This window comes from Rana temporaria, chromosome 3, assembly GCF_905171775.1.
Source record: "Rana temporaria chromosome 3, aRanTem1.1, whole genome shotgun sequence".
NCBI classification, from domain to species: Eukaryota; Metazoa; Chordata; class Amphibia; order Anura; family Ranidae; genus Rana; species Rana temporaria.
This window is the reverse complement of record NC_053491.1, coordinates 178,328,584-178,343,379: the sequence shown is the minus strand read 5'-3', so window position 1 is coordinate 178,343,379 and position 14,796 is coordinate 178,328,584. Positions and strand designations below refer to the sequence as shown.

Sequence of the window (14,796 nt, the reverse complement as noted above, 5' to 3'; positions counted from 1 at the left end):
TTTACATTAAAATTAGAGCTGATTAAGATTTTAGTGTTCGTTTAATCGGTTTTTTTTTTATCGATTAATCGACTAATTTCGATTTAATTATTACGCACATACAGATCAAACTACTTTTAGCTGATCTCCTTGCAGGCCAATTCCCAGTGCAGCTACCAACCACAGGAAAAATGGATAGCAGGATACAAAAAACACACAAAGGCAGCGCTCGATAGGGAATAGCATTAAAACTTTTATAGTCTTTAAGTAGGTAATAAAATAAATATTGCACTAGAGATAAAATCGATGTAGCAAAATAAACTGTAATAATGGTGCGAGTAATACCAAAGGGTAGCAAAAGCAGTCATAAAAACATGTAGCCAAGTATGATACTGGTATAAAAATGTGTACAACGATACCACTGCTGAATCCAGATGATGAGGGGTTAACATCAGTCCATCGGCATGTAGATGTCCCGTGAAGGGAACTATCACAACTCCCAGTGGATGGCTGTAGAATCCCATGTTGATAGAGGGAAGTGTAACAGCCCTTGTGTGTGGCAAATAGTAAGGACCCGCCGGCATAAAGATATGAAGGCACAGCAAAGGAGCCCTTCAGATGGACACGGAAAGCCCCACCGGTGTCTGTAACGTCACTGGATCTCCAACGGAACTCCCTTAAGACCCGGAAGCCGCCGGAGAGGTGAGTACCGATTAATCGAGGAATTAATAGTTAATCTCCACAGCCCTAATTAAAATGCTGCCAATATATACCTTTTTGGCTGATCTGTATACCAAAGGCTTAGAAATCCCTGCAGCTGAATTTCCAAAACGTACCCCGTCAGGAGGGCCATGCCGTCACATGAGTGGCGCTGACCAATCAGAACCGGTGTTGCCTGTCCTGTCAGCGGGGAAGAAGATGCATGAATGCCATGGGGTTTTCTAAGCCCCGGACCCCTGTCGCGGCTATACCGGGGCTCAGAACAGGAGATCGCCGCGCAACAGGTCAGTGGGACTGGGGGGGTTGTGTAAGTTCACCTTACAGATTTTTCTGTAAAGTTAAACTTGCACTTTAATAAATGTGTCAGTGCCAATACTAATACATATACAAGAAAATTGTTTTTTGCATTTTTTTCCCCCCCAAGTCTTGTCCACTCCACAACAGATCATACATTTTTCACTCTTTAAGGAGGACATTCCTGCCATACTATCCTTTTTAGTTCCACAGAAACCTACACAGTGACAATTCTATATGATATAGTTTGTTACTCCTGGTCCTTAGGTGTTATTAGCAAACATGCATGGTAATGTAAAATCAGACTCAAAATTATCAATTAATACATTTGGTATCTACAAAGAAGTCACTGAGAATGAGATGATATGTTAAGTCACTGGTTCTCAAACTTTGACCTGATGTGCTGATGGGTGCACTTAATATTTGTCCAAAAAGTAGCTTCACTCTTGGTGCTACAGGAGACCTTATGCATTTAAACCTTTTGATACTCGTGAAATAAAGACCACAGTACACAGCTTTCAGTTGTGACTTTTAATCATACATCCCAATAAGTGGCCTTCATTTCACTTCAGCTAGTAAAGCTACATCTTAAATTCAGAGACGGCTGGTGCTCAAAATTTTTGGGGGGCGCAAACAAACGAAAAAAAAAAAACAATTGCAGCCTCATGGTGCCCATCATACGCAGCCACTGTGCCCATTAAATGCAGCCACTGTGCCCATTAAAGGCAGCCATTGTGCTAATCAAATATCGCCACTGTGCCATTAATTGTCACCACTGTGCCATGCCATCAAACGCAGCCACTGTGCCCATGAATTGTCACCACTGTGCCCATGAATTATCATCACTGTGCCCATGAATTGTCACCACTGTGCCATGCCAAGCGCAGCCACTGTGCCCATCAATTGTCACCACTGTGCCCATCAATTGTCACCACTGTGCTCATCAATTGTCGCCACTGTGCCCATCAATAATAAATTGTAGCCACTGTGCAATCAATTATAGCCACTGTGGCCATCAATTATAGCCACTGTGCCCATCAAATATAGCCACTGTTCCTAGTTAATTGCTGCCACTGTGCCCTCTAAAATGCCCCCCCGCCCGGCACTTGCCTTTCTGGGGTCAGCGATCCTGCTTCCACCGTCCCTCGATGTCTTCTCCTGCCCTCGATGACACTTCCGCCAATCAGGAACCGGTGAACCTGATTGGCTGAGACGCCTGTCAGTGTTATCCAGGGAACGCACCCCCCATGCCGCTGGCTCTGATAGGCACTTCCAAAGCCAACCAGCTGCCTTTATTCAGATGGCCGGTGCTCACCAGGGGGTCGGCCATCTGAATAGTGGGCAACAGCACCAATACATCGATTCATGCTTAAATTGGTTTTTAACCTCTGAAATGAAAAATGTATAAACCATATCCCTCTATAGTGTTCACTAGCCTCAATCCAATGCATCCAGTGTCGTTCCTATCTGATCTCTCTTTCCTCTGCTATGCAGGAGTAATTTCTGACAGGTTATGCCAACACCACAAAATCCCAGGGGATGGCCCCATTCCTCCTTCAGCACACAGCAGGCGATTAACAGCCTGAGCTATACATGTTTCCCTATGAGACTGTAGAGGGAAGTGTGCCATCTCCCCCCACTCAGGTCTCAGATTACACTTGGCTCCCTGCCCTATGCTGTGCAGTGTGTGGAATCGGATTCCTACTCCCTGCCCTCTGGAGCTGAGAAAAAGCATTTTATCTGTGTGATTTAGAATGCTGTATGACCCAAGTTTTGTCACTTCAGTGGGTATATAAGTGTTTGCAATCACTTTAAAGCTGTAGTTGTCAGTTGTAGAAAGAGAGCTACTCTCCTCTCCCAGGTAGCTAGTATATATTCTGATGAAAGGATTTTTTTAGGATTTAAAACAGATTTTTGACGCATCTCAAACTTTACATAGAACAAAAGCAAAGATTTTTTTCTGTGAATGTTTATCCTATATTTCTTTCCGAATAGTAGCTAAAAAGGAAGACCTCTATATATATATTTCTGTAATATTTATTACAGAACGATTTTCATTATTCTACACAATACGACTAGGCTGCATAGTGATTTATCTAGATGCCAGTATTTTATGGTAAAATATGTTTATAGTTTAGTAAATTCTGACAGATTTACATGAAAACTCCTAGCAGGTTCAGTGTTCTTTCATTTTATAGAATTATTTTAGATTATTTCAGACATGAAGGCTTAAAAGCTGAGAGACTATAGCGACAATGATCTGGGGCCTCATATAAGTTAATACCCTTGCCACTGAAAATTAGTGCAGTTACTTATTTTGCAAAGTATGCAATTTCTCTCAAGTCTTATACTTCTGTCCCTAATCTGCTTTGTTTCTATCTGTTCAGGCCTCCTTGGGAGGGTGACAGGAGAGAGTAACACTAATAAAGTAAGTGGGGGCTGAGAAAAAGAAACGTAACTGCACTAAAAATCTTGAGATCACATGCCCGGCACAACCTACCTGCTCAGTAAATTCTTTTTATCCATGCATGGCAGTAGTGGACCACTATACATAGAATTACCCTTGATACCCTGTTTCAGTATTCTGGTTATCCTAAAACCCCATCCTATGATAAGGTATAGGTAATCACATTAACCCCCTTACCCCAGGCTCCTTCCTGACCCTCACATACAAAGAGCCTGATGTACAGTACATCTAAAAGTGTAAGTCAGCACTAAGACATTTCCCATAAACATGGAAGTCTGAATTTAATTGGTGATGCAGAAAACAATATATGCATTACAAGCGTAAGGCAATGCACACTCTGTGACTATTTGAGATACTTTGTGGATTTTTAATTCCAATATTTTTTACTGAAGTTTAAAGAGGTTGTACATAAGGGGGAAAATGTATATAAGAAAATTGCTCAAGTCTTCTAGTTAAAGGCACCGCACTTTCAAAGAGTTAACATGCTGGAAGGAAAACATCAGAACGATATGTTTGAGAGAAACAAAAGAACTGGAATTCTGGTACTGGTCTAAGAATTTTGATCTATTTAAATGCTGAAGTGTATCACTTTGTAACAGTAAGGACTATAAGTGAGAATAACAAGCTTAAGGCATTTTATCAGTACTCAACCCTTGTATAGCCCTTGTATAGCCGGTAAGAACTCCAAGGTTGACCTAGGAATTACATTCAAACAGGTCGTTTTTCCAAAGCAAACAAGCGTCCAAGTGAATAATTGTGGTTGAGATCTCTATATGCAGTATATCCGACCGATTGGGTATGATCACTAATGTCCCATGAGGTTAAGTTTGGCAGAAAGGAGAATAGAATATGTATGATGAGCATTCTGACTAATTTCAGGACAGTGTCTGTGTTAATATAAAGAAGAACCAATTCTGCAGAGGGGGCTATAGGTATCTGGGTAAATTCCAAGATTATTTTTAAGACTTGGCTGCAGTATGATCTGATCATCTTACAGTACCATAGGATATGTATTAGGGAGCCCCTCTGTCTGTAATTTCGCCAAAATTCTGCTGGAGTACTCAGATGCATGCTTTCTCAATTTTTACTGCAGGGGATTGCTGATAATTTAGATTACTGTAAGCTGAGGGGAATTTTGATATCTGGCACAGCTACAATGTTTGGTGGCTAGCATTAGTCACTTGTTGATTGGTTTTACTTGTTGCCTAAAATTACTGTTTAGCACATAATAAAGTTTAAATAAAAGCACAAGAGCTTGAGGATTATACAACTAATCTTTTGTCCTGTTTCTGTTGCCTATCTAGATATTGATGAATGTGCCGAAGGACGTCACTACTGTCGAGAAAACACTGTGTGTGTTAATACTCCAGGATCTTTTATGTGCATTTGCCAAACTGGGTACATCAAAATTGATGACTATTCCTGCACAGGTAAGGACAAAACACATTTTGTTATTATTTTGATAACGATTTTTTAGAAACTAGGCATTCAAATCAGGAATAAGGATTTACAATATATTACAAAAGCTCTTGCAAAGTAATATTTTTTTCTTGATTGTTTATGCTATAACTGGGAACATGATGGTAAAATACGAAAGTATTTTTTCTTTTTTTTCCAGCACTGCTATTGATTTAGTGAGTTTTATGAAACTGACATTGAAAAATAACTTCTATCCTGAATAGTTGAAATTTCTTACATGGGGATATTTTTTAAAGGTTTAAAAGCCACTGAAGCAAAGTTTTTTTTTTTTTTTAATGCAGCATGTGTGTTCATAAAGATGAATTGTTCGTTTTTTTGACTCAAAGCAGAACTTCGGATGAAAATTTTGATCTTCATAGCAATCATATGCCCCACATACAGTATATGTCCTTCCTGCCTTACTCCTATAGTTGCAAAAAGAGTGTTAGGAATGCTAGATAAAAATGGAGAAAAACCTGTTTACTCTCCAGATACAGAATGGCAGCTCTCTGTTATGTGTGGTATTCCTGTAGGTCACTGTAAAAGTGTAAGAAAAATTTAAAAACCAGGAGAGCATTGCAGGTTGGTGTAATGCCAGTAAAAGCTTATTAATCTTTAAAAAATGCCAGAAGATAAATCTAACCCGTTATGCCCTGTACACACGATCGGACCTTTGTCCGACCAAATTCACATCGGAATTCCGACGGAATTCCATCGGAGGAAAAGAGAACATGTTCTCTATGTAAACTCCGATGGCATTCATCTGAATGTCCGATGGAATTACTCCGATGGGGCATACAAAAACTGTCGGAATTTTCGATGGAAAAAGTCAGTCTGACTTTTTCCATCGGAAATTCCGATCGTGTGAACGAGGCATTAAAGGGGTTCAAGACATCATCAAGGCTTGGAAGCTGGCTACAATACAGGATTATACTAAAAAGACAATTGTAAGGTAGCGCAAGTAATGACTATGATGTAACCATAAACTGCCATTTTGGGCCTTTCATGAAGAAAATTATTATTTTACTGGACTTGCACTAACCTGTGATGCTCTCATCCGTTAAGGCTTGGTACACACCTGAGATGGAACTGTCTCACAGCAGGGGTCTGGTGCGTGCTGGTTCACTGTTTCAGGTCTGATTTCAGCCCGAATTTTGGGCTGAATTCACACCCCGAAATGGGCCAAAAGATGCACAGCTTTTTTCTGACCTGCCGCAAAGATATGTGAACCGGCTCCGTAGAGAGCTGGTCAAAATCTCCTGCTATTGCGCAATGGTGTGAACCCAGCCTAATGGCGCGTACACGCGATCAGGCTTTTGCCTGGCCAAATCACTGCAGAATTCCGACGGAATTACATCAGAAAAAAATGAAAAAGCTCCAATGGAGCTACACACGATCGGAAAATCAGTTGGAAAATATCTAATCGGATTTTTTCCATTGGAAATTCCGATTGTGTGTACGGGGCATAACACTTTGTTTTTAATGTTATAGTTGTATACTCCATGGACACAGTTCAATAGAAATCATGGCAAAGGCACTCATCCTTTTGATGGGTGTCCTAGAAAATAAATCCCTGGTGAATTTTTGCTTTCTTAGTTACCTTTCTTCCTCAAAGCCTGTTAATTACACAAAAATGCATCAACACATTTCTGAAATTGTTCTATGCTCTGCACTATTGTAGACATGTAAACTGTGTTAGACCGACAGACCATGCAATGCAGTAAAACCCTAACTGCTCACTCTGCTGCTTCTCCTAGTCTGAATGCAACTGTAGATTACAAGGGAGATTAAAATAAGGAGATTACAAAAGCAAATATAAAGAGAGGTTTGAATATTTACTCTGTATTTACAATATTATTGATTTTCCTAATCAATACTTGATTAAAGGGTGTCGGTTTTAATAATTTACTTTTAAAGCATATGTCAAGGTAAATGGCTGGGTTGGATGTAAAAGATATTGAAAAACTTCATAAGGCACACATTAGGGTAATGCCTGCTAGGGAAAGGATGTGGGGATTGGCTGGGACATTTAATTGTAGATGGACTAAACGTGCAGTTGGTAGAGGTCTTTACTGCTGGCTAAAGGCTGTACATTGCTGGATGGAAGCTATATTGTTTTAGATGGGGGGGTTAGAATTTGCTGAATAGAGTAATGGTCAGTACACACAAACAGTTTTCGACGCGATCTACGATAATCGGATTGTTGGTACAGAGCTTTCGAGAGCCGATCACGACAATTCATCCGATTTTATTATTTGATCGGACAAGCATGAAAATTTTCCTCGTACAATACCAGATCGTATAATTTTTGTTTAGTCAGTACAGTTGTCATCCAAAAATACAATACAAATACACTACAACGAATGACATCACTTCCAATTTATTTTAATTTTTTTCCTGTCGTACGAGAATTTTTGTGACTTTAGTAACCTATTAAATTTATACTTGTGACTAGAAAGCAAAAAAAGTTGGATGATCTATCGTCCGATTTTTGGATCGTGTTTCCAGGGCATAAGGGAGGTGTACTTCTATCTAAGAGATGAATATTCCTGCCTGGGGTGGTGGGGAGTATACATTTTCATGGAAATATTATAATGCTTGTTTAATGCTAGTTTATTGCAAAATAGACCAACAAAATCAGCGCTCAATGGGACCAGTAACAAAAGAACTTTTGGCAATTGTGGTGCTTAATATACCAGTAGTTCATTTATTGGATGCACACTTGAGTTCAAAGACAACTGTCAGATGAAAATGATGTAGTTAACCAGTTAGCAACCGCCCTATAGACGAAATACGTCTACAAGGCGGTTGCTTAACTCTGGGAGGGCGTCAATGTACGTCCTCCCAGAGTCGCGCTCCCGCGCGCCCTGTGGGGCGCGCACACGGGAGTCTCCGTGACCGCCGGGTCCTCCGGACCCGGCTGATCACGGATCACGGTAAATCGCCGCTGATAGCGGCGATTTACCACGTGATCGCTCCGTCCAATGACGGAGCGATCACTAGTAAACAAACCGGCGTCATGTGATGACGCCGGTTCCTCCCTCTCCTCTCTGTACCGAACGGTACAGTGTGAGAGAGGAGAGGGGAGAGAGCGGAAGCAGCAGCAGCTGCTGCTGCTGCTGCGGGCTGGATCTGTGACACATGTAGTCACAGATCCAGCCATCCATCCATCCCTCCCTGTGCAATACTCTGCAATGCCCCCATACTCTGCAATGCCCCCATACTCTACAATGCCCCCATACTCTGCAATGCCCCCATACTCTGCAATGCCCCCATACTCTGCAATGCGCCCATACTCTGCAATGCCCCCATACTCTGCAATGCCCCCATACTCTGCAATGCCCCAAAATACTCCGCAATGCCCCGCAATACTCTGCAATGCCCCGCAATACTCCGCAATGCCCCACAATACCCCGCAATACCCCACAATACTCCGCAATACTCCGCAATACCCCGAAATACCCCGCAATACCCCGCAATACCCCGCAATACCCTGCAATACCCCGCAATACCCCACAATACCCCGCAATACCCCGCAATACTCCACAATACCCCGCAATACTCCGCAATACCCTGCAATACCACACAATACTCTACAATACCCCACAATACTCTACAATACCCCACAATACTCTACAATACCCCACAATACTCAGCAATATCCCACAATACTCCACAATACCCTGAAACGTCGTCTATGGGGATTTTTAAGTAGCAAAGTTTGGCGCCATTCCACAAGCGTGTGCAATTTTAAAGGGTGACATGTTGGGTATCTATTTACTTGGCGTAACTTCATCTTTCACATTTAAGCAAAAGAATGAAGAAAAAATACTAAATGTGCCAAATTTTATAACAGAAACAAAGAAAAATTATTATTTTTTACAGAATTTTCAGTCTTTTTTCTCTTATAGCGCAAAAAATAAAAAACCCAACGGTGATTAAATACCACCAAAAGAAAGCTATATTTGTGTGAAAAAAAAGGACGAAAATTTCATTTGGGTACAGTGTTGTTTGACTGAGTAATTGTCATTCAAATTGTGAGAGCACCGAAAGCTGAAAATTGGTCTGGTTATTAAGGGGGTTTACATGCCCAGTGGTCAAGTGGTTAAAATCAAACAAAATAAAACTCATTCTCATGGTTGAAGTACTCCAAAATAAAATGTAAGCGATACCGCTACACTTCCTGATGACAAGGGGTTAACATAGTCCCGATCATAACCGGATGGCTGGATGGCTCAATACACAGAGAAAAGGACTACAGTACACCTACCGCATCACACTGAGTTTTACACCTGACACATCACTTAGAGTGCCATGCAGGATGCCGGTTTGTAGCCCGCTATACCAGTCTGCTTGACTGTCAACACCTAGCAGCGTAGACTACAGTACACCTCCCGCAGCACAGTGAGTTTTACACCTGACACCAACCAGCAGCTGTATCTCAGAGAGCTATGTCTCTCCACTCTGGTTTTCTCTGTGTATTGAGCCATCCAGCCATCCGGTTATTATCGGGACTATGGAGTATACTCATTGATGTTAACCCCTTGTCATCAGCAAGTGTGGCGGTATTGCTTACATTTTATTTTGGAGTACTTCATCCATGAGTTTTATTTTGTTTGATTTTAACTACATCATTTTCATCTGACAGTTGTCTTTTAACTCAAGTGTGCATCCAATAAATGAACTATATTAAGCACCACAATTGCCAAAAGTTGTTTTGTTACTGGTCCCATCAAGCGCTGCTTTTGTTGTTCAATTTTGTCTACTTTTCTCCAGAAGTTGGCAACTGCACTGGAGTCCGGTCATTTTCTTACAACATTTATGACAAGACCATATCTATCTATTTATATATTTATATAATGTCCCTCAATGACTGCCAGTTTTAGTGCTTAATGACTTTCTTGTTTTTTGATTGCAATATAGCACTTTCAAAGTCATACCTGAAACACCCACAATTTGGAATAATCACCTAATAGTGTCTTGGGCATAAAGTCATATATTGTAATATTTATTAGTACAAAATGTGTGTTTTAACAGGGTGAGAATAACATGGTACATCATAATATGGCATCTGTGTTGCATATTAAAACTGCAACAAAGCATCTTAGGCCGCAAACACACGGTCGTTCCAAACCGATGAGAATGGACCGAGGTTCAGTTTCATCCGTCAAAACCGACGGTGTGTATAGCCCATCGGTCTGTTGTCCTTCGGTCCAAAATTCTAAAACATGCTTCAAAATCAAACTGATGGCCCGCTGCCCGATCGGTCCAAACCGATGGTTAGTACAGAAAGCATCGGTTCACAACCCGCGCATGCTCAGAATCAAGTCGACGCATGCTTGGAAGCATTAAACTTAGTTTTATTCAGCACGTCGTGTGTTTGACATCACCGCGTTCTGACCCGATCGGTTTTTGGAACGATGGTGTGTACGCACATCAGACCATCAGGCCACTTCAGCGGTGAACCGATGGAAATGGCCCGTCGGACCATTCTCATCGGTTTGGAACGACCGTGTGTACGTGGCCTTAGAGTTGTATAGCAACCAGACACGTCAATAGCATAGTTTACTAACCGTAGTTGGCAAAGTTTGGTAAGTACAATTGTACCGTAAAATCAGCCATTGATATTGGAAAGTATTTGTATATTATTGGAGTCCAAATTAAAATCTTTTCTCTCCAGATGCTATTCACATTTTCCTTTGTACTTGTGTCCTACTATTATACAAGATAAAATGAAAAGTCAGACAGTCAGTACTGCTGTTGGGAACTGTCTGGCTGAAATTTCTGACTTGGTTATCCGCTGCAGGTACTTGATAGACAGGCAACTTTTTCAATTTTGCTGAAATTGCAAGAATCTTGTGATTAAGTCCTACACACTTTTTTTATTCTTTTACCACTTCAGCTCACATGTGTACCACCCTATACACTAGGGGCCAGATTCAGGTACATTTACGTTGCTCCCCCGCGGCGTAACGTATCTGATTTACGTTACACCGCCGCAGGTTTACAGCGTAAGTGATTCACAAAGCTCTTACCTGTAAACTTGCGGCGGTGTAACATAATTCCGCTCGGCGCAAGTCCGCCTAATTCAAATGGGGCGGGCACCATTTAAATTAGGCACGTTCCCGCGCTGAACGTTCTGCGCATGCTCCGTGTTAAAATTTCCCGACGTGCTTTGCGCGAAATTACGGTGCCCCGACTTTTTTTTGAACTGCGACCTGCGTTACGGCGTTTTGTATTCCCGGACGTCTTACGCAAAAAATAAAAATTTGAAATTCGACGCGGGAACGACGGCCATGCTTTAACATGGCTGTTCTAAAGATAAGCCATGTTAAAGCAGGTGTAACTTTGCGACAGGAAAAAACGACGAGCGACGACGTACGAGATTGCGACGAACGCGCGGATCTTCGTGGATCGCCGTAACTAGTCATTTGCATATTCTACGCCGACCGCAATGGAATCGCCACCTAGCGGCTGGCCTAGAATTGCATCCTAAGATCCGACGGTGTAAGTCAATTACACCTGTCGGATCTTAGGGCCATCTATGCGTAACTGATTCTATGAATCAGTCGCATAGTTAGGACGGGCGGATCACAGAGATACAACGGCGTATCAGGAGATATGCCGTCGTATCTCTTCAGTGAATCTGGCCCTAGATTCTTACATTTACGGCAATAACTTTGTCATTACATAAGATAACAAAGTAATCCATATATTGTTTATTTTAGGACCAGCAAGACTTTCTTTGGTGATATTGTCTTGCAAAAATTATTTGTTTTTGTGCAATTGATAGAGAAAAAATTTACATAATGTTTCTGTATATAAAAAGTATGCATTTTATTTTGTAATTTGCCATGTTTGCCAAAATTATACTGAAATTCTGATTCTAGAACAAAGCATTGCAAAGATAAAAATTAAAAGCGCCCTCCTCTATCCAACAACAAAAAAATTTAGGAAAAAAAATCGATTGTTTAAATATATTAATGGTTATAAAAATAGAAATACAAAAATCAGCATGAAAATAATTAAGGGGAGAAGATTCGGAATTAGTTAATTAGGGCTGATTAGGGTAAGACAGATTGAAAAGTTCAAAAGAAACACGCTATATTAAATAAAAAAATAAAAAAAGTGGCTGTCCCCCTGTCAGAACACAATAGAACAGCATGGGAGATTGCTGTACCAACGTTGCACAGTTCATCGACTCCTCCTGAGCTGTCAGTTTTTTTTTTTCATTCAGCCTTGCTGGGTTGAACAAAAAAATAAAAAATACTAGTGTGCACTAGGTTTTAGAATAAAAACACATTGTAAGGCCATTTTACATCTATTGTTTTGGAATGTGTTAAGCTGATTTTAACTGAAGGTTTAGGTGTGTTTTTAGGAAAAGGTTATTCTTATTGTTTGTTATGGTTTAATTTGCATTAATCCTTGTATTGTTTGCTCAATACGCTTGTTTCCCTTGTCAGTACATGTGTAGTTAAATGTCAACAGCTAAAAGGTTATTTCTGTTAATGGGTGCTCCGATCCATATTCATGGGTGTATTCTTGGATTTGTACAGAGAAGCACGTGGTGCAAAAGTTTATCTCCCTGAAAGGACTTTTTAAAGCATTTATTGGTAAAGAACATTCGATACATCCAATGTATTTTTTCGGGGGTTGAGCAGTTGATGATAAAAGCACTAAAATCACTAAATGCACAAATTGATGTGGTGTTAAGGCTTGACTAGCATCTCCTAAAGGCAAATGGCTTCATCACCTGCTAAAGCCTTGAAGATGGAGGAGGCTTTTCCCCCCCAAAATGTGTTGGCTACATATGCTCCTAACCCTTAAATGTTTCAAAAAGTCCTTAAAGTCCGATGAACGTTTGTACCATGTGCTCCCTTGTTCACATCCGAGAATGTACAGTCTGCGATCAATCCATTGAAACCAATTTTCACTTCTGTCTTTCCAGCACCAGCACCATCACAAACACATCAGGCACATTCATGAGTGTTTCCTATGAGCATGCAATTATGACCAATATCACTTATTGATAGCCTTCCTAAAACAGAGAGGTGTTGTAGAAGTTTGTATCCCAAAAGAAGCCAAATTGCCAAAACCTGTCAAAGTTACAGGCATGTTAAAACGGATATACTGTATATGTGTCCTTTTGGATACATTTTAAGATGCCAGCCCAGTTATTGTTTCTCACATAAATAAAGTTTGTACAGTAGGTGTGCTGTATTTGTGGATATAGTTTGACAGTTATGGACTTAAAAAAAAAAAAATATTTGTTGTGATACGCATCTGATCTACCTAGCCAACATTTAATGTATACAGCAAGCTAATTACTGAAAGGCAATTAAAAATATCTGCAGGCTATACTACCAGTTCACTTGTATGATGAATCCTTTGATCAGTAAAGGGCTTTTGTGCTTTTGTGGTATAATGATATGACAGAAAAAGTAACACGTGGCTGGTTCCGTTGGAAGAAAAAAGGGGAAGCTATTTCTCTTTTATGAGATGTATTCTTTTATCTATGGATGGTAAAAGCAAAATAGAGAATCCTGCATTCCTGAAGTAATTTGAATAACAATATAAAGCTAAAATAGCTGTGAAGGGCTTTCTACCTAGTTATTCAAATATTTGCAGTGGGAAAATAACATTTACTTAGACTCCTCTTTCTACTTTGATTCCGTTTTACCTATGCTCAACTTATACATTGCATTAAATATTTAAAGACATTCTAATGTAAAGTCAAGTTGTTCCAATACACTTTATATTGTACTTGCAGGTACACATTTCTATCAGTTGTATTTCATAAAATATGTACAGTACTTTCCATGCTTTTTTGGTCAATGAACTTGGATTCCAGACAGTTTATAAATAGGACAATGTGCCTATACGCTTTGCTGATAAGTTGAGTAAATCAAATGAACAGATTGCTTTGTCTCCTAAATATTGATAACTATATTATTTTGGATTATATAGGATTATTTTGAGGACTTGAGTTTGTGTTTAAAGTTAGGGTACCATTTAGGCATAAGCTTGTTGGAATGTTTGTTTCTGATTTTAGTATACAAGAGAGCAAATTAATAAAGTAAACATAAAAGCAGTGTAAAAATGTATATATTAGACCTCAAATATTTGTCTTTAATAGGATCCTTACTTAAGCTATTACAAAGCTGTTAAATTAAGATTTTCATTTAAATACTAATGTATAAGAGAGAACCCAATATAATGCTATTACATCATTACTACTGTGTTAATGGTAATGTGTAGGATCATCGCTTTCATGAACAATGTCAACAAATTTCCACTTGGTTCTCACTCTTTACAAAACTATTGGATGCAAGTCTATTTCCTTAGCAGGAAAAATTCATACTTTGGTGTTCAACTAATATGTCTTTAATTATTTTTAAAATATTTCTGTATTAATCAGGTTTTACAGTATATAGCATTAGCGTTTCAATATGTATGCAATCATGCCGGTACTTGCACTACATGGTTCTGGTAAATCTGAAGATAAAAATCTGCCGAAAATCTAAGCTGACCATAGATGGATCAAATATTTTCTGGTTCAGCTGGGCTGAATTTTGACCCATGTGTGGACATCTCTGTTCAACAGAAATTGATCATCAGGTCGCCGTCTGTTCAACAGGAATGTTGGAAGACTTTTGTCGATCATGTAAACTGCTGTGGTAATAAACTGACTAATCAAATGTTCTAGCGAGTTTAAGTGCATGATGCTAGTAAATAATAATAAAAAAATAATAAAAGGAAAACGCTGTAAAGTAAGCCTGTAACACAAAAGCAAACCCCTTGGATGAAACTATTGAACCACAACAGAGTATTCAAATTTTTTTTTTATTATACATGCAAAATGTAAAAATAGATATTTC

General features: G+C 39.7%; 1 protein-coding gene across 1 annotated transcript in view; it reads left to right on the top strand.

Annotated features, from left to right (window-relative positions):
- The window catches only part of NELL2 (neural EGFL like 2), a 329,995-nt gene that overhangs the window by 223,743 nt on the left and 91,456 nt on the right, over positions 1–14,796 (top strand). Inside the window, exon 13 of the mRNA XM_040343892.1 lies at positions 4,765–4,890. Within this exon, the coding sequence (XP_040199826.1) occupies positions 4,765–4,890 (126 nt within the window). The remainder of the gene's footprint in view (positions 1–4,764; positions 4,891–14,796) is intronic.